Source organism: Anabas testudineus, chromosome 10 (assembly GCF_900324465.2).
Source record: "Anabas testudineus chromosome 10, fAnaTes1.2, whole genome shotgun sequence".
Lineage (NCBI taxonomy): Eukaryota > Metazoa > Chordata > Actinopteri > Anabantiformes > Anabantidae > Anabas > Anabas testudineus.
Genome location: NC_046619.1, coordinates 17,664,781 through 17,688,958, shown reverse-complemented (window position 1 = coordinate 17,688,958; position 24,178 = coordinate 17,664,781). Strand labels below are relative to the sequence as shown.

The 24,178-nt window shown below is 36.4% G+C and overlaps 4 protein-coding genes across 5 annotated transcripts; 1 reads left to right on the top strand and 3 right to left on the bottom strand.

The window, feature by feature from the left end:
• The first annotated feature begins 294 nt into the window (after positions 1–294).
• Positions 295–2,986, top strand: LOC113160101. 2 transcript variants are annotated; one of them, XM_026357164.1, is made up of 6 exons: positions 295–377; positions 590–919; positions 1,051–1,404; positions 1,706–1,849; positions 1,967–2,010; positions 2,125–2,986. In XM_026357164.1, exons 1-6 carry the CDS (start codon positions 338–340, stop codon positions 2,257–2,259), a joined length of 1,047 nt encoding a protein of 348 aa, XP_026212949.1. In that variant the 5' UTR covers positions 295–337; the 3' UTR covers positions 2,260–2,986. The 2 variants fall into 2 exon arrangements, with proteins under 2 accessions (XP_026212949.1, XP_026212950.1); XM_026357165.1 differs by lacking the exon at positions 1,706–1,849 and having other exon boundaries at positions 2,125–2,982.
• Positions 2,987–3,407: 421 nt separating this feature from the next.
• LOC113160103 lies at positions 3,408–5,925 on the bottom strand. Its single transcript, XM_026357166.1, has 6 exons — positions 5,872–5,925; positions 5,408–5,752; positions 4,965–5,306; positions 4,579–4,695; positions 3,947–4,011; positions 3,408–3,687 (listed from the first exon to the last, which is right to left on the bottom strand). The coding sequence occupies exons 1-6, from the start codon at positions 5,912–5,914 to the stop codon at positions 3,562–3,564; spliced, it is 1,038 nt and encodes a 345-aa protein (XP_026212951.1). The 5' UTR covers positions 5,915–5,925; the 3' UTR covers positions 3,408–3,561.
• A 1,783-nt stretch (positions 5,926–7,708) lies between these two features.
• On the bottom strand, positions 7,709–12,375 carry LOC113160106. Its single transcript, XM_026357170.1, has 5 exons — positions 10,718–12,375; positions 10,264–10,608; positions 9,821–10,162; positions 8,918–9,011; positions 7,709–8,288 (listed from the first exon to the last, which is right to left on the bottom strand). The coding sequence occupies exons 1-4, from the start codon at positions 10,758–10,760 to the stop codon at positions 8,920–8,922; spliced, it is 822 nt and encodes a 273-aa protein (XP_026212955.1). The 5' UTR covers positions 10,761–12,375; the 3' UTR covers positions 7,709–8,288; positions 8,918–8,919.
• A 4,950-nt stretch (positions 12,376–17,325) lies between these two features.
• Positions 17,326–20,902, bottom strand: LOC113160099. Its single transcript, XM_026357162.1, has 6 exons — positions 20,841–20,902; positions 20,332–20,676; positions 19,892–20,236; positions 19,650–19,766; positions 18,760–18,824; positions 17,326–18,144 (listed from the first exon to the last, which is right to left on the bottom strand). Exons 1-6 carry the CDS (start codon positions 20,881–20,883, stop codon positions 18,004–18,006), a joined length of 1,056 nt encoding a protein of 351 aa, XP_026212947.1. The 5' UTR covers positions 20,884–20,902; the 3' UTR covers positions 17,326–18,003.
• Between the last annotated feature and the right edge of the window lie 3,276 nt (positions 20,903–24,178).

The following is a 24,178-nucleotide window of genomic DNA, read 5'->3' as shown; positions in this document are numbered from 1 at the left end:
AAAACAGCTAGACGTGGTAGATATGTTTTCCTGATGCGGCAAACTGCATTATGTCATGTACTGTGTAAATATTCACGAACACCAAGAGTTTTAATTTCGTTTTTATGCTACAGAAACCACCTTAGAAACAATCTGCCCAGTAATGTGTTTTTTAAAGGTACAGATGAGCAGTTTGGCATTGTTTTCTGGTATTGAACAACACCACAAAACCTCAGATGTCAAAAAGTTGCATAAGAACAGAGTGACAGGAAATGTACTTTAGAAACTTGTCTACTTGTAACCAAGTGGATGTATGAGACAGTTTGACCCATCACAGCCACCCTGTCACCTCGCTGAGATGATTCTTTTCTGGATTACACTGCTTCTTCATCAAGGAGGTAAGTGCTTTCTCTCTCTCAAACACTGGTATTTATTGTAGCACATGTAAACTACATTTATAACATGAAATTGTGAATATTAGTTATTATTATAACTATTACGTCATAAATGCTTTTTTCTGTCTTCCATTCACTGTCATCCATAATTAAATGATTATATTCTGATTGTTTTGTAAAACAAATTTTATATTCTCTCTTGTATTTTAATTCAGATGCACTGATCTCAGTGACCACAGTCCAACTGGGTGATCCTGTGACTTTCAAGTGTTTTTTCCCTGATGCGGAGTACAGCAATACACGAGTGAAGTGGTACAAACAGAGCACTGGTGATACTCTCACATTAATTACTACACTGATGAAAGCTACTACAGATCCTGTATTTGAAAAAGGATTTAGTCACTCGCGATTCCATGTAAACCATACCCAAACAAAAAGCACTCTGACAATTTTGACGACAGTTGAATCGGATGAGGCCATATATCACTGTGCAGTCAGTACTTGGAGTAAGGATCAGTGGAGTGGCTCGTATTTGGATTTAAAAGGTAGTACACACATCTAATTCACAAAGACATTATGACTGTTTGGTATTTGTACATATGTTTGAACTCAGTCCTGATAAATGAAATAAATATATAATAATATTTTTATTATTTCTACTCTTCTATATTTATAGAAAACAGTAAAAGAACGTCAAGGTATACTGTTGTTCAGTGGCCGACAGTCTCTGATCCAGTCCGTCCAGGAGACTCAGTGACTCTTCAGTGTTCAGTCTTCTCTGTCATTAAGAACAAGACGTGTCCAGGAGATCACAGTGTGTACTGGTTCAGAGCTGGATCAGATGAATCTCATTCAAACATCATCTACACTGGTGGAAATGATGAATGTGAGAAGAGATCTGACTCTGTGAAGAGCTGTGTTCATCGCTTCTCTAAGAATGTCAGCTCCTCTGATGCTGGGACTTATTACTGTGCTGTGGCCACATGTGGAGAAATAATTTTTGGACAAGGGACTAAATTGGACATTCAAGGTAAATGTACATGTATTTTGTTTAATTATTTGTCTCCTTTAATTGTCCCCTTAAGTTATTTTAAGTGTTTTTACTCAAATTGAAACATTTAAAATGTGTTCTGCATACTACTTGCTGAGGTGTCCTTGGACAAGACCCTGAAACCCCCTAGTTGTGCTGACATTCACTGTCTGGCACCTGTTCAACTGCAATTTCTCCAAATGGGTCACTAAAGTATTTATTATTATTCTTAGTTTGACTTTGAAATGACCGACACTTCGTAACTTTTAATTTTGATTGTTTGTTCCTTTTTATGTTTCAGAAACCAGTTTGTCACCAGGCATCTTTGGTGTTTTAAAAGATAACATAATTCTGCTTCTACTTTGTGCTGTCTTGGTTATAACTTTGGTCTCTATATCATTGTTTGTTTATGCCACAAAGGAGAACAAATGTGATTGTTGCAATGGTAATAAAATGTATCTTATATCACACATTAATAAGTCAGTGATAATTTCATTAGGTTTATTGTGACAATAAAAGCAGCGCAGTTTGGTGGTTTTATTAATTTTTTTTTATATTGCAGCCGCTGTTTCCTTGCAAAGAAATGTTGCAAAAGCAAATTTGAAGGTAAGATCTTTTTTTTTGTTGTTTTTTTTAAAACATATTTCAAAAAAGCATTTTCACTGATAATTGTTATTTCATAAAATGCGTCCTTTAATCAAAATTAATACATTTCCTCAGAGAGATAAGGACACATGGATTTATTCAACTGCTGTCTTTACCATGCTCAAAACCGGCAGTGGTGGAGTGAGAGATCCAAAGGCAGTGGACAGAGAGAGGATCTATGCTGCTGTCAAAGCTTTTGGATTGAATTAGTTAAGCACTGAGCCATCTGAGATCAGTGTCCTATTTGCAAGCTGATGTTACTGAGTTTGAAATCAACATTTTACATGGGGCCACAAGTCAAATCTGTTCTTTTCATTTTTAGAATTGGTACATCCAGTCAAATCAATGTATTTTTGTTCTGTTTATGTAAAACTTAACTGGGAAGTTCTGGTGCTGGTTAGAAATGCATTATAAGAAATACTACTGCAGTCAAAATAAAAAAAAAAACAGGGCCTATCATGTTAATGGGGTTATCTTTATTAAGAAACACTGACCACAAGCAAGCCTTGAAAATTAGTCTGTGTACATATAAAACTGTTTATGCATGTCACGTTTTACTATTGTTGATGTTCAATCACACAAATGTATTGTTGTATTAAAACATTTTAAAATGGGCTTGGTCTTTTTCTCTATGACAAATCTATACTGCTGTTATGACAATCTGTCAACAGATGCTGCATTGTTGTCATTTTGGTGAACAAAAACCCTCAAAGTTTGGGGTGGACAGGTGGCACAACAAAGGACAGGACGTTCACACAGAAAACTTCTGTGTCACGTGACAAACATGACATGTCAAAATGGTATGTTTACCATATTTCTACGCCCGTTCCCAACTAAATTGCTTTGTTTACACAGTTGTTCAGTGTTTCTGAAAAAACTTTAACCAGGCGCGTAATGTGAAGGAGGGTGGCTTTGGTTATATAAATAGGTTAAAACAAGCGATGTGTGGGTGTTAAACAAAGCTACCTGTTGCGTTTAAATGCTAGGTTGTGCTTAAACTACACCTGAAGTAGTATTATATTTAGAAAATACTGTATTCCACAGTAGTTTATGTTAATGTGTGAAACACCACATAAAGAACATTGGAATTCTTAAAATTCGAGATTTTGCAGAAATTTTACAAAAAAATAAATATAATAAAAAAATAATAATAATGGACAGTATACAGACTTTTGTTTCCTACAAAACATTAAGCTAACAAGCTGTATGTCATAATCGGAGAACTGATGTTTGCACAGCAGACTTAATCTGGATCAGTTTTGCTCCATTGTTTTTGCTTAAAATAACTATTTATCCACATTATTTTACAGTATTTATTGCTGATCATGAAAACGTCATATACCTTTGACAAGGTGACTTATGTTATAAATGGATATATAATTTGTGGCCACTGAATTTCCTTTCTTGATATATTTTAGTTAGAGAAACAATGAACCAAAACGATTTACAACCATGGCAGCCGGGAATTGAACCCCAGCCTCCCACATTGAAGGTAGTGTGCTTTCCGCTACTCTATCCAGATAATCTGACAGCAGAGTAAACACACTCCTCTGGAGACTCTCTCTTCCTTTTCCCTTTTTTCACTTTCTTCGTATTGAAATCCAGTGTCGCATAGTTTGCTGTTTCTGCATCACCATCCTGAAAATAATAGTGTATTAATGCCTCTAATTTTAAACATTAGTACTGTGAAAGAGCAAAATATACACATGTACCCGAAGGCCTTGGTATCTACTCATGGGCTACTGAGTAAAATCTCACTAAAAGTAAGGGTTTGATTAAAAATCACACATTACAACCTGTGACACATTAGATGTAAGAAATTAGATGTCAGTCTATCATTGAGCAACATTCAACAGCACTATACTGTACCTAGCTGATTAATTTGAAGTATATTTACCAGGTCTGTTGATTGATCCACTGGCGATTGGTCATGGGCAGAATTCAATGTGGTGCTCATTGCTCCTGTTAACAAAAACCAACCACCATTGTTTGGTCATAGTTTAAGTTCTTTGATTTACAGTTGCATTTACTAAAATGAATGTCGGTCTGAATTTTGACTTTGTTACTGTACATGTAGATTTTCTTTTTTTTGTTTTTTTTTTTTTTTTTTTTTTTTGGTTATTTATGAATGTAACTGAATATAATTATGATAGTACACTGTTAAGCCACATCATTAACAAGTTTTGCTCTCCAGAAGTCAGCATGTGCACTCAGTTACACAGACCCTTACCTGTTCTCACAGTCGTGGATCCTGGCTTGCATAGTTTTAGGTAGGACCGTCTTCACTTCTCATCAGTTTTTAACTACAGTTAAGGATTTTACTAATTTTACATTTCATTGCTTCTCTCATTGCTTTTAACATTTGGCAATTGTAAAAGAAATTACTACCTAAAAATACACATTTTTAAAAATATAAACGCAAATGTTTTTTTTTTTCTTTCTTTTTGGCAGACATGAACAAGTTAAAGTAAAAAAAAAAATAGCACTTGATTCTTAACTTAAAAATATAATTTTATTAAATGAACCTACCTTTGCAATGTTCACAAACTGACATTCGAATTACACAGAAAGTAAGAGCAGCAGTCACTGTCGCACAACAGGCCAGCAGCACTCCGAGTACTATCACAACTTGGTCCGGGTTAGATCCTGGAATTTCAAGAAACCTAATTTATACACATCTTTCAATGACTACATAGGACAATCTTAGGAAAAACTCCAAGGTTGTTGAGAAACTCAAAAATGAAATTAATTTTCTCATTCAAGGTAGTGTAGTTACTATATATGTCGGAAGCACTGTTGCATTAATAGAGTTCTCCTCAAAACCTAACCTAAATCTAATTTGATTTAATTTAATTTAATTTTTCTTTTACTTTTAATAGTTTAGATATATTATTACGAGAGATTTTTGAACATACTTGTCTTGACATTCGTTCCTTCACCAAAGAAGATCTCTCCACACGTGACCACAGCACAGTAGTAAGTCCCAGTATTAGAAGAGTTCTGAATAGTTTTGGACAAACTGTAAACACAGCTCCTTTCCTCTTCTTCGTTACTTCTGTTCCTGTGAGTGTAAATGAGGCTTGGGTGGGATCCTCCTGATCCTGGTCTGAACCAGTACACATTGTGTTCACCAAACTGGACTTTATTTTCTTTGTCATTGAAGAGAAGTGAACACTGGAGATTCACTATGTCACCTGGTTGGACTGAATCAGTCTGCGGACATCGTTTCACATGGACAGATTTCTGCTGATTCTGTTCTGCACAATTCAATAAAAAAAGCCATAAAAGAAATTCAATTATTTAAATTATGAAAAGTATGACTGAAGGACATGGATATATGAAAAATAACAAACATTACCGTTCACAGCCAGGTAGGTGCTATTAGCAAAGGTTTGTGAATATGCTGTTCCAGTTTGACAGGAGTAAGTTGCTTCATCCTCTTTGGTGACGTTTCTGATTGTAAGAAAATACTGAGACTCCGACTCTGTGACTGTGAAACGTGGATTGTTAAATTCCCCATAAAGTTTTTGTTCATTATAAGTTCGTGCAGCAACAGTTTGGATCATGTACCCAGGAGACTGCTTATACCAATGGAAGAAATTGCCTCCCTTCTCAGACATTGGACATCGCAATGTAACATTTCCACCAATTTCAGCCACAACAAAAGCGATCTGCTGACGAACCTCTGTGGGGTGGATCAGGGCTGAAAAAAAGATATATAATCTGTCATGGCTATACATTAGCATGGTTCAATATAAACATATTACATACATGTACATATAACATATACATTAGTATAGATAGACTAAAAGTTGTACTTACAGACTGTACTAAGAAGAATCAAAGCACCCAGCTGTCCAGTCATTGTGTTAATGCACCCTTCTCACGCACAACTGATGCCTTCCTACCCAAATGAAGGTTTACTCTCTTGAACATCAAAGTCTACAAAGTGGAAACTGATTGGCTGAAATGCTGAAAACGCACTTCCCCCCCTAAATTTAGGAAATCATTGTCATTTTAAGTAACCCTGCTACTTTGAGACATTCAGTGTAATTCAGTTTCACCTAGCATGCAAGGTTTATTTCAGTTTGTTTTGTTTATCTTATGTGAGCACTAGTTTTATCTGTAATGATTGTAATGTTCTTTCACTTCACCATTTATTGAAAGCAGCATGTGTAACATACTGTACTTTATATAAACTAGGAAAAGGGCAAACATGTACTAAATATGTCAGCCTACAGTTTCCATTACAAATTAATGAAGTCAGTGAGTTACAAATATAAGTGTATACAGAATTACTGTATATAGTGCACCTTACAACCCCACTTGAGCAAGCACTAGGTGAAAGTGGAGAGGGAAAAGTGCCTTTTAGAGGAAGAAACCTCTAGAGGGCAGAACCAGGCTCAATGTGGGCGGCCATCTGCCTCAACCAGTTGGGGTGAGTAGAAAGAGGAGAGGGAAAAGAACAGCAGGCAACAAGAAACAACAAGAAGCAGGAGAAACACTCTGCAGGTTGGTAAGACCAGTACCTGGATTGAGAGAAAAGGAAAAACAACTACAGGAGAGACAAAAGACAAAAATAATGACATGCACAGTGAAATTTTATTAGGTAAAGGAGAGAAGCTTGATAGCTTAAAGCTCTGTCTCCCATTCCACATCTGGACAAGTGGACCTGCACTCTGAGAACAAAGTGTTTCCCAGTAAAGTCACTCGACAAACTACATTAATGATAACTAAAAACAGCCACTTATAATACTTAAATTAAATTAACTTAAATTTGCTTACTTCCTAAAGTATGTGTACTGAACATACACCCATTTGTAGTTTGAATTTTGCTAGTAATATCTGTCAATGGACTGTGTTTTGCCCTAACACAGAAATAATACATATATCACGGGTTATGTCAGCACAAATGTGTGAACTCAAAATTAATTGATGTGATGATAAAATCTCAATTAACTTGTCAAACATGTAGAAACTGAAGACGTATTTTGCAGTTTTGAGCATTTAAGGGACAGCAGTCAAATACGTGGTTCAGGATATATTTGTCTACATGTTTCTCTGTAAACTGGGGTGAACCTCAGTTTTGTTCTAGTTTCACAGCACTTTGCATTGAAAGCAATGTGTAAAGCTGCAGGCATCAGCTACACTGAGATATTCATAGTCTACAACTGGTTATTTAACTAACCACTCAGACTGTTTATACAGAAGAACCCTGACTTTGACCTTCAACAGGATATTTAGTGAGAAAACAGGTGCAACAAGAAACAGCTGAACATTTAGTTCAACTAATGGACCTGATTGGTGCATATGGAGTCAAGTAAAACTAAAACAATTTACAGCATGATTTATTTTAATAAAAATATATTTATTAGGGATTCATGGTCTTTGCTTAAGGTAAATATTGTAATTAATTTAACTTTAGTCTTTCTATTGAGTCAGCCAGTATGAAAGCCTTCAATTTCCAGTATATAATGAAGTAGCTGGAGTTGTTACTGTGTGATACACTGGAACAGATCTTATTGCATATTTATTCTCAAAAGTTAGGAAAGCAACAGTTAGTACATTCATAATATTTGACAAAAATAATTAACATTGAATGTTATGTTAAAAGAAAAAAATTGCTTAAAGGACTAACTCAATTAGTACCATGCTAACATTCAAGTTTTGTTCATGTTTTTTTAATGCAGTTTTTCATAACAATGACATTTCTGACACTATCCCTTTTCTTCATTTAAACTTTAACAAATTTAAAATGCACTCCCATCTTTTACAGAATAAAAGAAACATCAAGTCATGTTTTTTCAACAAGGCAACATTAGCAAATACAAGTAATGCTGGAAAATCCTGCAGCCATGTGTGACTTATTCATTAATATTTAATGTAAGACATTCAAGTCCATGTTGCAATTTCTGTTTCCAACTTGTTTGAAGCATCAGATCAACAGCTTGTTTCCCTATTCAGGTCAACAGGAAACATTGTTAAGATTTGGGAGGTGTTTTTTTCTGTGTTGTACGAAAGTAACATAATTCCAGCAGTTAGTATACATAAAAAAACATAATTTTTCACTTGCAAAGACAAACAGTATTAACTTTATTTTTTTATTTTACACACAGTTGAACGTCTTTACAGTCACTGTTCGTCATCGCTGCTGTTCCTACTTTTTTCTTCTCCCTCTTCTTCCTTTCTTCTGTAAAGAATCCAGTGAGTAGTTCAGAGTCTGCGTCACCATCCTCAAACTGTGAACACAGCATGGACATTGACGATCAGATTAGATCAGGTGTGAGATGTGAGAACATATAAGGTTGTCCGACAGTATTCTTTGACCTTTCCTTGAAAGGACCAGTTATGATCGTAACATACAGTAGGTCTTATCAGGAAATGGTGCAGGCTTAGTGTGCAATTCTTGGTATAATAATAATATGCTGATGCAAGTTACAAGTCAATTAAATGCAAATTAGAGTTTGATTCTTTTCAAACTGAGCACTGAATTAAGCGATTATAATCTTATGTTGCAAAATATGACTGGCATGTTGCAAATTGACAAGAAATGAGCTCTCATGCTCAACACTGAGCATCACAAGGCCTAATGTGATGGTGTGGATCCAGGAATATATGTTTTCGAGTAAATTAAAAATACAATAAAATAAAACAAAATTACAAAGAAATCCACCAACCTATTAATTTCAAGGTCAGAAATTCAATGCCTGGTCCTAGTTTCCTCGGGCAAGACAGTGAATTCTAAGCTGGTCCTATATTTGTTTGTTCCTTATTGTTAGTCACTTTAGATAAATGTTTCTGCTATATGACTAAATTATAACTGAGATCAAAGTTACAAACTTAATTTCTGCAGTGTTACTAAACTTACCTTTAGTCTCTTGAGAAAATTAAGATAGCGATAACAATCACACTGAAGGTCAACAGTATCCCGAGCACAGCAACAACTGGATCCAACTGTTGTCCTGAAATCAGAACAAGAAAGCAGAACAGACTCTTTACTCCACTCATCTTTCAATGAATAAAAGTCATTAGTGCCAACATGCTTCATCCTATAAGTTATAGTAACATTGTATTAAGAGTATGTACTAAGAAACAGCGATTACAAGGTTAACAAAGAATTTAGCCAGATTACATGTACACAAGTATTTAAAAGGTGACTATAACTGTAATTTTGCTAATAATTGCTCATAGTGAATGTAGTATTTGACAGTTTGACACTTCATTTAGCCTTTTTTTCTCTTTTAATAAAGTTTGAGTCTTGTTTGAATCCAGTGTCTGCCACACACACGCTCATACTCCCTGCTGCACACACTCTGCTCAATGACTACACGCAGCTGAATAAATGCTTCTCTTACTCTCTGCAGTATATCACACCAGTTTAACCAGTATCAACCAGTCTCCGCCAGATTGTGTATGCATGTTGTTGTGTTGCAGCCATTACCTTGTGTACATGCTCCTTTTGTTACAGTTTTTTCTCGTGGCGTCTTGGACTATTTGCCTATTTTAGATTCTTTGTTAAACATGGACAGATCTGGTTTTCATCCCACCCTCCCTCTTAAGCCCACCTGCCTGCAGGTCACAAACACTAAAGAACTTCTTTAAAAAACGGAGCATATAACTGAGTTGCAAGTGTTAATCAAAATCAAAATAATTACTAGAATTACTTTAAATGACTACATTTAGAAACGGTTTTCTATTGATTAATTAAATAAAATTATTACAATACAACTATACAAAAAACTATTTTTTTAATAACACAGTAAATTCATACTTGTCTCCACTTTCGTTCCTTCACCAAACAAGATCTCTCCACATGTGACCACAGCACAGTAGTAAGTCCCAGTATCAGAAGAGTCCTGTATAGTTTTGGACAAACTGTAAACACAGCTCATCTCGTCTTGTTCATCACTGCGACTCCTGTGAGTGTAAATGAGGCTTGGGTGGGATCCTCCTGATCCTGGTCTGAACCAGTACACATTGTGTTCCCCAAACTGGACTTTATTTTCTTTGTCCTTGAAGAGTAGTAAACACTGGAGATTCACTGCGTCACTCGGCTGGACTGACTTAGTCTGTGGACATTGTTTCACATGGACAGATTTCTGCTGATTCTGTTCTGCACAATTCAATAAAAAAGCCATAAAAGAAATTCAATTGTTTAAATTATGAAAAGTATGAAAAAAGGACATGGATATGTGAAAAAAAAAAAAACATTACCGTTCACAGCCAGGTAGGTGCTATTAGCAAAGGTTTGTGAATATGCTGTTCCAGTTTGACAGGAGTAAGTTGCTTCATCCTCTTTGGTGACATTTCTGATTGTAAGAAAATACTGAGACTCCGACTCTGTGACTGTGAAACGTGGATTGTTAAATTCCCCATAAAGTTTTTGTTCATTATAAGTTCGTGCAGCAACAGTTTGGACCATGTACCCAAGAGACTGCTTATACCAATGGAAGAAATTGCCTCCCTTCTCATACACTGGACATCTCAATGTAACATTTCCACCAATTTCAGCCACAACAAAAGCGATCTGCTGACGAACCTCTGTGAGTTGGATCAGGGCTGAAGATAAGAGATATGATAGGTTATACCTATACGTTAGCATGATTTAATATAAACACATTACATGCATGGACATATAACATATACAATAGTTAAAAGTTGTACTTACAGAATGTACTAAGAAGAATCAAAGCAGCCAGCTGTCCAGTCATTGTGGTAAAGCACCCTTCTCACGCACAACTGATGCCTTTCTACACGAATGAAGTTTTACTCTCTTGATCATCAGTCTACAAAGTCTCCTGATTGGCTGAAATGCTCATAGGGCACTTCCTTCTAACAACAATTGTTTTTTTAAATTTCTAGACAAGGGAATGTTTTTCAAAACAGTTTTTCATACTTTTGCAAGTTACTTGTGCCTTAAATCTCAGGGCTTTGTTGCTTTTTTACTCCTGTGATTCCCAGCTTTTACAGATTTGTATAAAAGTTATTGTGGAACTATTTATATAGAGTAGTGTGTGTGACATAACTAGGTCTTAAAATCTGCCTAATATGACCATACTGTACTGAAACACACAAAGATGTTTCTCTATTTAGCCTAGCCTCACTATTCTACACGGAGTTACTGAAATAAAAGAGTTGAATTTACAGCTATCCAAAACAGTTTTAACAAAAACGTAAAATTAAACCTTCATTGCTGTAAAACTGCTGCATTAGATTTCATTAGTTCTAACTAGGTGTCTCTAGATGGTAAAATAAAGAGGTTTGGTTAATGGGTGGGTGTGTAAAGCACTTCCTCACATCTCAAAGCATTAATTAAATGTTCTGTCAATGTCTTTTTAAAGCTCCACTTAAAGCCACGGAAAATAACTTTAAAAGATTGCCCCTCTTATATTGCTACAGCTAGCTTGTTTGAAGTTGTATAACAAATATTCAATCTGATAACCCTGATCCAGATAATATATAATACACATAAATATCTCCAGAAACGGAATAACTGAATAAATGTTGGTGAATAGAAGATCCCAGACGTTTTTAAAGTAGACTCTGTATTTATTAGTTATTTCTCCATTCATTACTATTAACAGCAGAGATATTTGACTGTTCTGTGTCCTGCATCTGTTCTGTGTTGTTCTGAGTTGAACCGGTGCCACTAGTGTATTTGGTTTTCTATGTACACAACAGCATCAAAAGACACATCGGGTTGTTACATTGCAGTAGTTTGGATTGCTGGGATCAAACTGGGCTTTGCCTAAGTTCTTTTTTGAAAGCACAGGAAGGAAGGAGACAGATTGAGTTATAGCAGAGACACACCTAGTGCTTCTAAGTGTAGTTGTTTTTCACCATATCCTCGACCATATGCAGATGAAAGAAATGTTGTTGCGTATGTTTCTTTCAAGATTGTTTTAGGAAAAAACCTCATATCAGAAAAGAGTTGCTGCTATAGTTTCAGTTTCACACCTTCACATCTCTTTGTCAAAGCAGGTTGAAATCATGTTGTGCAAACATGCAAAGCCACTCGCTAAAGCTGTGGATAAACGAAGGCTGTAACAGGCCATTTCACTACTTTTGACCAAACACCACGGCGTTTTTTTACAAATAGACCAGACAGGATATGTAGTGAGGGTAGAGGTGCATTAAGGGAGGTAGGAAGGTGGAAGAACCAGGGGATTGATTTACTTTGTTGTAACTACTATATGTTAATATTGTCTTAAACTTAAACAGGTTAACAACCACTGTGAATCACAATATAGAGAAAATGATGTGGAACCAAATAAGAGGAAGAAAAATGTATACACACACAGTATGTGTGTGTGTGTGTGTGTGTGTACTCACATCTCCTCTGCAGGGTTTGGACTGTGAGTCTGGTGAAGCGGATCAGTAAAATGATCTGAACACAGTTGAGAACCTGTTTTGCACATGTGCGCTTATAAAGAGCCGATTAGAAACCAAGTGATGTTATTTCTGGGAGACATCTGCCTGAAGAAATCAGGTTATGCTAATCTCCTAACCTGATTATGGTAGCCACATTTCCTGTTTACATTATAATTAGGAAATCTGGTCAAACCTGACCGTAACCTGGTTACTTCAGTGCATGTAAATAAAAAAGTGTCTCACAGAAGGTCGAATGTAATTCCTTTATTTAGTTGCTTAGACGTGCACTGGAACCCTAAACATGTCTGACAAAAAGAGGAAAGCTTGTGAACGTTTATAAATAAAAAATACACTGCATATCTCTGATCGGTCAAACAAAAATGTGGTCTGTACACCTACTGCAGTGCTATAGAGTGCTTCAATCAGTTGTTGCCTGATTGATTTTCAGCTTGGTTAACATTCAAGTCCAGCATTTACAGCACAGCATATGTTTTTTTTTATTGTCTTTGTAAGTGTGTCCATGCAATACACATTGAGATGGTTTCGAGCCAAACAATCAAGCTTCCTCCATCTTGGGTCCAGAAAATCTAGGATTTTTCAAAGAATAAAAATTTCAGTAAATGCAAGTTACTGCGTATACAGATTTTATGCAGTGTTGCTAAACTTACCTTCAGTCTTTTGAGAATATCAAAATCGCAATCACAATAACACAGACAGCCAACAGAACCCCAAGTACAATGACAACTGGGCTCAGAACTAAAGACGACAAATGAAAACAATCAGCTAAAAGACAACAAGAAGAACTTAGACAACAGAAGAGAAATCATTTCACTAACCAATTACAGAGATGTTAGGAGGTATTGTTTAGAAATAACTAAATGTCTAATATATTTCAATCAGAAAATTAGTCCAAGCACATATTTAAGCTTTTAACGCCTTATTTACTGTTGATAAATTTACTTTTAAGAAGCTAAGTAAAGCTTTTATTATCTGCAGCTGTTCTCCGACCAGGACCATGATAATTCACCCTGGCCTTTTTCTGCTGTGTTCTGACAAAACTAACCTTGTATAATACTATGATTATACAAGGTTATTCAAAATAACAATGTAATTTGTAGCATCTGTCCCCTTTCTTGTGTGCAATTTATCTCAGTGTGCAGCTTCCCAACGAGTAACCATAAGGGACAGATGCTTCCGGTTGTCTATTTTTGTATATTGTAAATGTTTTATTCCAAATGTGTTCCACATTTGTAATTAAGATTATAACCAGCCTTTCAGGAACATTTAAAACCTGGTGTTCTTGGATAAAACAGGAAATCTGGCCCTATCTAGTCTCACAACAAGCAAAGCCTCATTCAAAAGCTGCACTTGCAGACAGAAGGCCATTTCTCTTTCTCTTCCTTTGAACAACTACTGAAGCTGTTTGCTCAGAAGAGACCTCACTACTGGCTTTAACAGGATATGTAGGTGGGCTATATGAGAAAGGAAGTGCTGCAAGGTGTTAAAAGGCTAATTATAGTTTAAAAAGTCCACAGAATCTGATGTTTTAATAATAATAATAATAATCTGTTTTAATTTCACTTTTCTTAGTATATGTTTAATTGCAGTATAGTGTAAAAGCATTAAAGTAAGCTTATCTGTACAGTACAGTGCAAGTGACAGATCTTATAAGTTACTGCAAGGAAAGACAGAAACAGTCAATTACAGAATGTGTGATTTGATCTTCAAGGAAATAAAAGATTGTTAACAAGGTAACAACATCTTATATTGATGCATGGTACAGATAAACACATACATTTTTCTTGTCTTCTATGTATGTGTTACACAGAGTACCGTATGTTTGTATGTTACATGCACTGTGCATCAAACTGCAAGCTAAAGGAAGAGAAGTGAAAACCATGTCCACCACACAGTTTTAGTGTGGTCTACATATAGTGTTTCCATCTGCCCTGCAGGCACATTGCATGCCACTGAGAGCAAATTTAACAAAGATCACTTATGGGCTCATGGTTTTTAAACTGCAATTAGCAACAAAAATAAGCAACAGAAGAACATGGTGAGTATGAGTTGGGTTTTTCCATTAGAGTTATTAGTGAAGCGGTAGAGGTTGGACCAGTGAAGACTCTCTTCCCTGTCTCAAAAAATGAAGTGAACTAAAAAACAACGATTGCTTAACCCTCCTCCCATCGCCTCACTGCCTGTCAAGCCCTCCCTTTTGCTAAAAGTACAATTGTGACAGGAAGAAAAGCAGCTTTGCAATCACACCTTATTTTTGCAGCTCACCCACAACCATACTCAACTTTCCATACATCATTTGTCAGTGGTGACAACAAATGTGTTTGAATGTGCATACAAACCTTGTCTATCTTTCTCTACATTATTTTGCATGTGCTATAGGGATGGACACAGGATGGACTCAAGGAACTCTTTTGCAAACCTTTGAAACTTCTCAAGGTGTCACTTTAGTGTAAGTGCATTCAAGTCTGAGAGGCATCCCGTTTCATCTTCAGTTCTTGCTATACCAAACAAAAAGTTTAATCTTAAAAGGCATCAATTAACATGTTGCGCCATTACATGAACGCCTAAAGCTCTTCATAGGTTGAGCCCATCCATTCATCCTTCCTTCATGCAAATAGATGAATCACAAACTCTACAACATTAAACATGCTGTAACAGCCCTCCTCCACTCTGACTGCTGTATTTTTCCTGCTGTTGTTTCACTGTCGATGTCTGACAGGGTAGGCAGGGTTACCATCTGACCGCATCCTAGGTTGTTCACAATGGCTCCTACTCTGCTCTGTACTCTGGTTTTACATCACCTATTTACACGACTCAGGTAAAGGCCTGCTTTTAGTGACATCTGAAAAGGGTCTTCTTTTAGTTTTCACCAAAAGGTGGCAGTGATGCTGCAACTGCTGAAGTTGTGGTTGTTATTGATTATGTGTTAATTAAAACAAGGTTCTTGTCTCTCCACTGCCCCATCGCTATGGTTATAATAGGCCATGTTTTAATAGGCCAAGGCTGGCCAACCCTAGTCCTCAAAAGCCACAGCTCTGCTTGTTTTCCAACTATCTCTGCCCTACTCTCTGCTGATTACCTGGATCAGATGTGTCCAGCCAATGGTTGGAAAACAAGCAGGGCTGTGGCTCTTGAGGACTAGGGTTGGCCACCCCTGTAATAGGCTGTCAGGAGTTGACACTCACTGGCATCATTCACACATAAAGTGAAATGGTAAAACAAACTAACAAGAAAAAGCGCAAGAATCCTAATCGACCATTCTAACAGCTGCATTGTCAGATATTGCATGTAAATCAAATTTTGGTTAAAATGTAAGAGCAGGCAGGATCTATCTAAAAGTAGTTGTTCCATGGAAAAACAAGATCTGAATGCGGTATCCTCGGCCTTGGAGCTGTATATCTCCAGAGTGCAGTTACCGGCCCTAACCACCTGCCCAATATTTTTGCTGTTCTTTTCTCTCTCCTCTTTTTACTCACCCTAACCGATCGAGGCAGATGGCCGCCCACCATTGGAGGTTTCTTTCTTTAAAAGGGAGTTTTTCCTCTCCACTGTTGCCTAAAGCTTGCTCAAATGGGGTTGTTGGGTTTTCAATATAATTCTGTATTTAAGTTATATTTTGTAAGGTTTTGAACCTTAAACACTGTAGTAACGGTAAGTGCCTTAAGATGACCTTGTTGTGATCTGGCACTATACAAATTAAATTAAATTCAGTCACAACTTAACACACACAATGTTGTTTGTGTTGTTGAACACAAACACTGCTTTCAAAGACATACTGCAGACACAAAGATGAAACAACTGCTGGTGTTGTTTTATGTGTTCAGGTTGATTCTGTGGTAGTAGAGTGAAACTCTGGCAACGTCAACCCTGGCCAATCAGATAGCTCTGAAATGGTTACCTCCTACCTGTGTAATAATTGAAGTGAATCATTTTATCATGATTTAAATTAACATCATTCTCAAGCTTCCAACCACAATCACAAAATGCTGATCATTCTGTACAGACTGCTGTTCCTCAGTGTGGGATGTAAGTATGTCCAGAGATGAATGATGTCCTTAAAGTATATTCTGTTCAACTAAACACTGCTGTGTTTAATGTCTTTTTCAGGGTGCACAGTGGAGCAGCCCTTTGAGAAAAAGACAATTCATGTTGGAGATGATGTGAGCCTGACATGTGCCCGCAGGGCCATGGGAAGCTTGTTTTGGATCAGGCTTGTATCTGGAAACTTTCCTGAAATAGTAGCTATAAGCCATAATTTAACGACCATTGATCCTCGCATTACAGCTACCAGAGAGCCTGGAACGTTTGTTCTGCGTATCAAAAGAGCAAAGCTGAGCGATGCTGCAGTTTACATTTGCTTACAAACACATCAACAAAGTCTGTCATTTCTGAAATACTATTCTGTTTTTGTGGTGTGTTTTGGGTGTAAGTCTCATTGTTATAGGTTTTTCCATTTATTCCATGAAGATTTTGGGTTTTTGCAGCGGTAAGGCAACATTGAATTTTTCTGTTTTTACTTTGGAAACACACATTTTATTCATTTCAAATTTTGTGCAGTCAACCACATTTCTCGGTTTGTAAATTTTAAACTTTATTTACAATGCGTTTTATATAACGTTTCCCATTGTTTGGTTACCAGACACTGCAGCCAGTGATGGACAGCAGAAGGACTATTTATTGGTACGAGTCTCTTTTTTAAAAAAGTTTTCCTTTTCTTGTTACATAGTCATCTTACAAAATGTGCTTTATTTTTCTTCAGCAGGATCAAGACATATGGACTAATTCAACTGTTGTCTTTACCATGGTGAAAACTAGCAGTAAAAGAACAAGAAAGAAGAGAAAAAGATGATCCACAACTCCAATTAAAGCAAAAACATATGGTTTGAGCTGGAAATCCTCTTTAATATGTATGTATATTTTTAAATGAACATTGAAAATGAATTTTGAAAAGTTACATGTAAATACATCTGCCCACTCCATTTAGCACACGTTTTATACTTTTATATGGGTAAAAAGGAGTTACAGGTACTTGCACACAAAATGTAGATAACATATACAAAGAACCAACTAGTGCAGTTTCTTTGATTGTGTTCACAATTTGAGCCTTTTTATTAATAATATTTTCATCAACATGTGTGCAAATTATTGACATTACATTAGTTTTAATCTAATCAAATCTGGAATAGCCTAAATTCTGATGGTTGGCCTTAAAGTTTTGCTTTGAAGAATCAAACTGCATTTTTGCATTTTTTTTAATTGACTGCTTTGTATTACATTCTTGTGGATATATTTACTTTTTGGTATTTGATTGATTCGCTTAAGTCTTGTATTTCCCATGTTAAGTTCAGTTCTTTAAAAGACGTTACAAACATGATGAGAATGATGATGAAATCCACACAATAAAGAACGATTCCCATGTTATTTCTTTATCTAACAGCTTTTTGTATGTATTATTTTTTTATATAATTTTCATTAAATAAAGTATTATATTGTAAAAAACAAGATAATGAGCAGTGCTATAATCCTGGTATCCTTGTGTACAGATCCTGTTAATTATAAAGTAGGTCAGTGCTGCACGTGTTGATCTGCTCTGCTGTATTCTACGGCAGAGTACAAACACTCCCGTGCCGACTCTCTGTTCATCGTCATTCGCTTTGTGTTGTTTGTAGAGAAATTCAGTGCTACATAGTTCACTGCTGTATCAACCTGCAAATAAAAACACATTCACATTAACAAAGCTTTTTTTTCAGATTGGTGATGTAATATCTAGACTAAAAAAGAACAGAATATGCTCTTTATGCTATTAAGTGTTGGTGTTTGGTTTGAATACAAATCAGAAAAATATTTTAGTCCGTTGCACAAAGGTTTGATCCATGTAACATGATTACATGTTGTGTACTTTTTGTTGGCTAACAGGACTAAAATGTTACATCAGGCTCATGGGAGGAGGTCAGAAACACGAAATGGACAAGTCGTGGGGTCTATGGTGTGATTCTCTGCTCCCCTTGTCATATGCTAAGGTGTCTTTGATGGCCTGACCCACCACGGTAGTATCGTAGCTCTACCATCGGGATGTGTGTGTGTGTGTGTGTGTGTGTGTGAGAAGCAGTGCCCAACACTTTGAGCACCGTTAATGTAGGGAAGTGTTATTTAAGTGCAAACCATTAACACATACTAGTATAATTAATTTGAATTACCTTTTCATGCTAAATAAACATTAAAAAACACTGAGCAGAAGCAATTTCAGAACTGCAGCGTCAGGTGATGATTGTGTGTAGATTTGTCACTATGAAGCATTTGCTTCTATAGAAGGATATTTACCAAATCATTTGTTTGATCCGCACTTGGCCTGTCACGTCCAGGGAGATGGGAGGCACTCATTTCTCCTGTTAATAAAAGTAAATATTGTCATTCTTCTGTGGTGAAGCAGGAAAACTATTTTTTTGGTCACTTCCTCTGGTTACTTGGTTTGGTGGGTTGGCCAACTCTAGATTGGTTCCTGGTGTTTTTTAATTCAATTTCACAATTAGCAAAGCCTCTGTGATCACTGGAAAACTAAAAACTTAAAAAATGTTTTTTCTATGCTTTCGTTGATCTGTGCCTGACCACAAAATGTTATTGTGGAGGTCTACGTATGTCCCTTGAACTTCAAATCTTGATTTTCATCCTGACATCCAGTGTGAATCATGGGAACATATATACACAGGCCTGTTCCTTTAAAACTATGTCTTGTCACTTCAGTTTTTTACAGCTAGACTTCAGTCATGTTCTAGACGCACCTCAAGAAAACTAAACCAGGATGCACCTGACCACAGTCTGGGGCCACAGCAGAGGTGAATGTACTGTACATGTACATAAGCTTTTTTAGTTATAATAAACATTTTTTCATTATACCGATGGTTATTCTGTGTAGACTAATGGGGAAAAATAGCTTGTTTTTTTAATTTGCACTGCAGTAAAACAGTATGAGTACTTTTGTTTAAAGTGTACTTACCTCTTTTCTATACTATACTACCATATACAGTATAAATTTTAGTTCTCTTTTGTCAGTTTTTTAAAAATATCAACTGTTCTGCCATAGAAGCTATGGGTGTATGTAGAAGGTGCAAGTAACTCATTATGAATTACTAGTATTATTACTATTTGTATTGGAGTTATGATACACTAAAAGCCAACATGTTGTAATTAGAGTGCCCATATAATTTATCTACCTTTGCAGTGTTCACAAACTTTCCTTCGACTTCCAAAAAAAATAAAGGCAGCAATCACAGTCACACAGCAGGCCAACAGTACTCCAAGCACAAGAACAGCTAGGTCTAATTCTGGTTCTGGAATGAGAAAAGCACACTCAGAAAAGTTCAGCAATTTGAATTTATTTATTTTTGGAAGAATTATTCATTGTTAACAAGACACTCTTAGAATTGATGGATGTTTAAAAACTGTAAATACATACTTGTCTCCACTTTTGTTCCTTCACCCAACAGGATCTTTCCACATGTAACCACAGCACAGTAATAAGTCCCAGTATCAGAAGAGTCCTGTATAGTTTTGGACAAACTGTAAGAACAGCTCTTTTCCCCTTGTTGATGTCTCCTGTCTCTGTTTGTGTAAATGACGCCTGGATTAAATTCTTCTGATCCAGCTCTGAACCAGTACACACTGTGTTCATCTGGACACTGGACTCTGTTTTCCATGTTCTTGGAGAGAAGTGAACACTGGAGATTCACCGTGTTGCCCGGCTGAACTGACTCAGTCTCTGGACTTTGTTTCACATAGAAATGATTCGGCTGATTCTGATCTGTGTGATCATTTAAATGCAAGTAATTCACAAAAAGGTTTGATATGACATACAAATATTGTGATTATGATATTAAAAGTAAAACATATACTTACCATTCACAGCCAAGAATGTGCTATTGACAATATCCTGTGCATATGCTGTCCCATTTTGACAAAAATATATGGCTTGATCTCCTTTGGTGACATTTCTGATGGTAAAAAGATATTGATCTTGCCCTTTTGATATTGTGAAACGTGGCTCTTTAAATTGTTCAGTGACTGTTATTACACCAAGTATTCCTGCGGCAATTTTTTGTGCCCTATATCCAAGAGGCTGTTTATACCAATGAAAGAATTTACCTTCCTTCTCAGAGACTGGACAAATTAAAGTAACGCTTTCACCAACTTCAATTTCGGTCAAAGGGATTTGGTGAAGGACCTCTGCAGCTTGAATCAGAGCTTAAGAAAAGAGACAATATGTGTGTTATAACACAAGAAGACAAAGTATTTGTATTACAAACAATACAATATATAAAATTGACTTGGCTAATCTGTATTAATACACTTTCACACAAAGTATAGTAAAATTTATTTTTCCTGTAGTGAGCAGGTAGTGAACTTACATGCTGAACTGAGAAGAATCAAAGCAGCCAGTTTTCCGATCATTGTGGTGCAGCACCCTGGTCTTGCACTACTGATGTTGTTCCACCCCAATCAAAGGTTTAGTCATATGTGATGAAGGTTCACAAAGTAGAAATCATTGTGATTGGCTGATATAAAGAAACTGACATTGCCCCTAAATTTTTCCAACATGTCATCTACTGTACAAACACGAAATCCACTGTTGATTAATTATCATGTTAATTAGCTAACTAAAAAACTAAAATAACTCTCTAAAGTGATATTTTTCTTCTCTAACAACCAACAAGAAGGAACTTAATGTATTTTCCAAAGTGCCTGATTATTCTCATAAACTTTTTAAGCAACTGCATGTTTTACACAGTCAGTCACGCAGTTTGTTTACAATTCCTAGTTTCTTATAATGTTGCTTATTTCTCTCAAACATCAATACTGAAAATATCAATAAAATGTAAACATATGTTTTCTGCCTTCTTCTTAGTTAAGGTTGGGGAAAGATTGTGGTCTGGCCTTATAGAGAACCCACACTCATAATATAGACAGACGTAATGATGTAATGTAATAATAAAACCACAGTCTTTTTTTTTTCACCCATCACCAGATTACCTTTCCTGTCTAAACCTAACCACAGGTGGGATTCTAAAGTCAAACTCAGGTCTCCAGTGTGACAGTTGTGTGCTTGGTGTGCCTGACATTGATCCAAGCCACTTTCTTGAAGAATTAGTTTATTTCATTAAAACAAAGGGGGTTTAAAAAACAGTTCAGCGTTTAATACAAAAATGTTGTTGTAGTTTCAGTTAAGCTGCACAGCATTGTCAGTATTTGGAGACAGGATTGGGTCTAACAACACAAAATGATGCACTAATCAAAGAGTAAAGTGAAAGACTATTGATGTCAAAATTGATCTTATCTACACTGTTCAAAGGGAAAGAGAGTTCAAATAGGGGGAGTTGTAGTAAGAAGGCCGGCCTGTAAATGAATCAGACGTATTTTAAAATCTGAGGAGGAGAGTATGTTTCTGATGGAAAACTGGACCTTTGCAGTTTTTCTACAAATTCAGGTAACAACATAGCTAAGGAACATGCAATCTTTCACTTTATTTGAATATAAAGAACTGTAGAAGAAGACTGTCAGAGACCTTTGCTTTGTCTTTGTAGATCCAGCACTTTGTAAATGTACTCTGCATGTCTGAGAACAAAAAGCGTAGCCACATGCAACAGGTACACAAAGAGTCAAAGGCTGCGGTGGCCCATTTCTACCCTTTGACCAACCAGTGAAGTTGTTTACTCAGAACAGAGCTGAAGATTGGCTTTAACAGGATATGCAGCGAAGGTGAAGGGGGGAACCTTATGCTATTTTGAGTTTCAGTTTGACTTGACTGGCGGAAACCATTGTTAGCAAAAAGAAATCATGCAAACTACTCACAAAATAGTTTTTTTTTGTCCGAATAGTAAGAATTATTTACCAAAATCCATCAAAATTGATTGTGGGAAATATTTTGCGCTCTTTGTTTCAAGAGTTACAAGTCAAAAGACAAAACAAGTCACTAGCAGAGGTTAAAACTGACAACTGAATATTGAATTGTTTTTGTGCCTTCTTTTTATTTAATATACAGCTAAAAGAAGAAGTGGTCACATTCACAACGTAAAGGCTAATTTCAACAGCTGAACTAAATGCTAATGGCTCAGGACAAGGCCCAGATGCATCCAGGTGGAATGTGCATTGTTTTATGTCTAGTTACATTCAGTTGTAACATTTTTCTTTTGTGTCAAGATATAATTGTTGCAAGAGCATATCTTGCTAAAGCAATGTTTTTTTTTCTTTTTGCAGGTATAGTTAAGATGACAGTTCAAACCTTTCTGGGTATACCACTCCCCTTTTCTCGCTAACTGTACCACTGAAAACCACTAAACCACACAGACGTGCAAACACAAATGGACATGACAACATATATTTTGGGTGGGTGGGTAGGTGTAAGTGTCCAACCCTTAAAAAAATTCCACTCCTCTCACCATGCTGAGCCCGTGCTCTGCATTAGACTAAACCAGAGACGGCAAGACAGCATGAGAAGACCACCCGTCTGAGTTTGAAAGCGTAACCACAACGTTTCCATGCATCATTGGTTTGTATGCAGCTAGACTGTGCAGCTTTAACTGTGTGCATGCACATGTGTGCACGATTGTGTTTCCCATGCATAAAGAAATTTAAACCCATAGTTTGCTTGAGATATCTTGTTGATTTATGAATATTTTGTTGCCAGAGTCTTTGTTGGCATGTAGCTGAGTTTGTAGAGGTCAGTGGTTTAACTCCTGGTTCCTCCTGGCTACATGTCAACACACTAAAACCATCGTTGTGCCGTCATCTACTGCAGCTACCCAAACAACATTATCCCCAAGCAGATCTATAAAATATGTCATTATCATTACCACTGTAAAGAATATTTACAGTAGTTACAGCCCTGCACCATAGTAGCTCTCTCATTGCTGTTAGCCTAAGTTACTACATATTGGCACTGGCTCCTGCCCAGCTGAATAGTAGCTGAATAGGGCAGTAGCTGTAACTCTGCCTGCTTTGCTCTTCCTGTTAATGTGTTTCACTACAGATGACTGAAAGGCAGAGTGGGTGAGTCATCACTGATAGGCTGACTATTCTCAGGTTACGAACTCTGTGGGGGTTTGAAATATCCCAGACACTATGAAATTAGCTAATTGTAGTAATTACTGTTTATTGCCACCAGCAGATTTTGAGTCATATGTCACATAGAACTGACTGATGACCTTATTGTACCACCAACATAAGGGCAACATTTTAATTTGTCCAGTATTGTTCATGGGACATGAGCATTAGCTTTAGTTAAATCAGCATTGGTGTGGTTGATGACTCTTGAAGCCAATTATCACAAGAATGACATTTTTTCATGGCTCTCATGGAGCAGATAGTATTGTATTTTATCAGACCTCTGGGTTTTAATGCTCCATGCCTGTTTTTTCCCATCTGGTACATTTAGTAAAGATTTATTGAGACCACTGGCAGTAAAGGCTAAATAATGATATTATGGTGTTAAAGGCTAAATGGTGAGTAACCGAACAAAGAAGTCTTTTTTAACTTATTTTTACTTTAAATAAAATGGGGACTTGCAACCTGCCTTTTTTGCCAAAATCTAAATTTTTGCTATCAAACATTATTACATATGGAGTGACATATTTGAATGATAGTGAATGTTAACTGCATGCACAAAAAACATAAAACAAACCTTGAGAAAGTATTGTCCTATACTCATTAAATAATTTAGTTGTCAGAAATCATAGATTCAAAATAAAAA

Coding starts and splice junctions, on each gene's coding strand:
- LOC113160103 (XM_026357166.1), bottom strand. CDS start 5,914: ATGACTGGACAGCTGGGTGCTTTGATTCTTCTTAGTACAGTCT. Junction 5,307..5,407: donor CACCTACCTGGCTGTGAACG/GTAATGTTTGTT, acceptor TGAATTGTGCAG/AACAGAATCAGCAGAAATCT. Junction 3,688..3,946: donor TGGATCAATCAACAGACCTG/GTAAATATACTT, acceptor TATTATTTTCAG/GATGGTGATGCAGAAACAGC.
- LOC113160099 (XM_026357162.1), bottom strand. CDS start 20,883: ATGATCGGAAAACTGGCTGCTTTGATTCTTCTCAGTTCAGCAT. Junction 20,237..20,331: donor CACATTCTTGGCTGTGAATG/GTAAGTATATGT, acceptor ATGATCACACAG/ATCAGAATCAGCCGAATCAT. Junction 18,825..19,649: donor AGTTTGTGAACACTGCAAAG/GTAGATAAATTA, acceptor TTTTATTAACAG/GAGAAATGAGTGCCTCCCAT.
- LOC113160106 (XM_026357170.1), bottom strand. CDS start 10,760: ATGACTGGACAGCTGGCTGCTTTGATTCTTCTTAGTACATTCT. Junction 10,609..10,717: donor GATTCTTCTTAGTACATTCT/GTAAGTACAACT, acceptor TCTTATCTTCAG/CCCTGATCCAACTCACAGAG. Junction 10,163..10,263: donor CACCTACCTGGCTGTGAACG/GTAATGTTTTTT, acceptor TGAATTGTGCAG/AACAGAATCAGCAGAAATCT.
- LOC113160101 (XM_026357164.1), top strand. CDS start 338: ATGATTCTTTTCTGGATTACACTGCTTCTTCATCAAGGAG. Junction 1,850..1,966: donor CAAATGTGATTGTTGCAATG/GTAATAAAATGT, acceptor TTTATATTGCAG/CCGCTGTTTCCTTGCAAAGA. Junction 2,011..2,124: donor TTGCAAAAGCAAATTTGAAG/GTAAGATCTTTT, acceptor ACATTTCCTCAG/AGAGATAAGGACACATGGAT.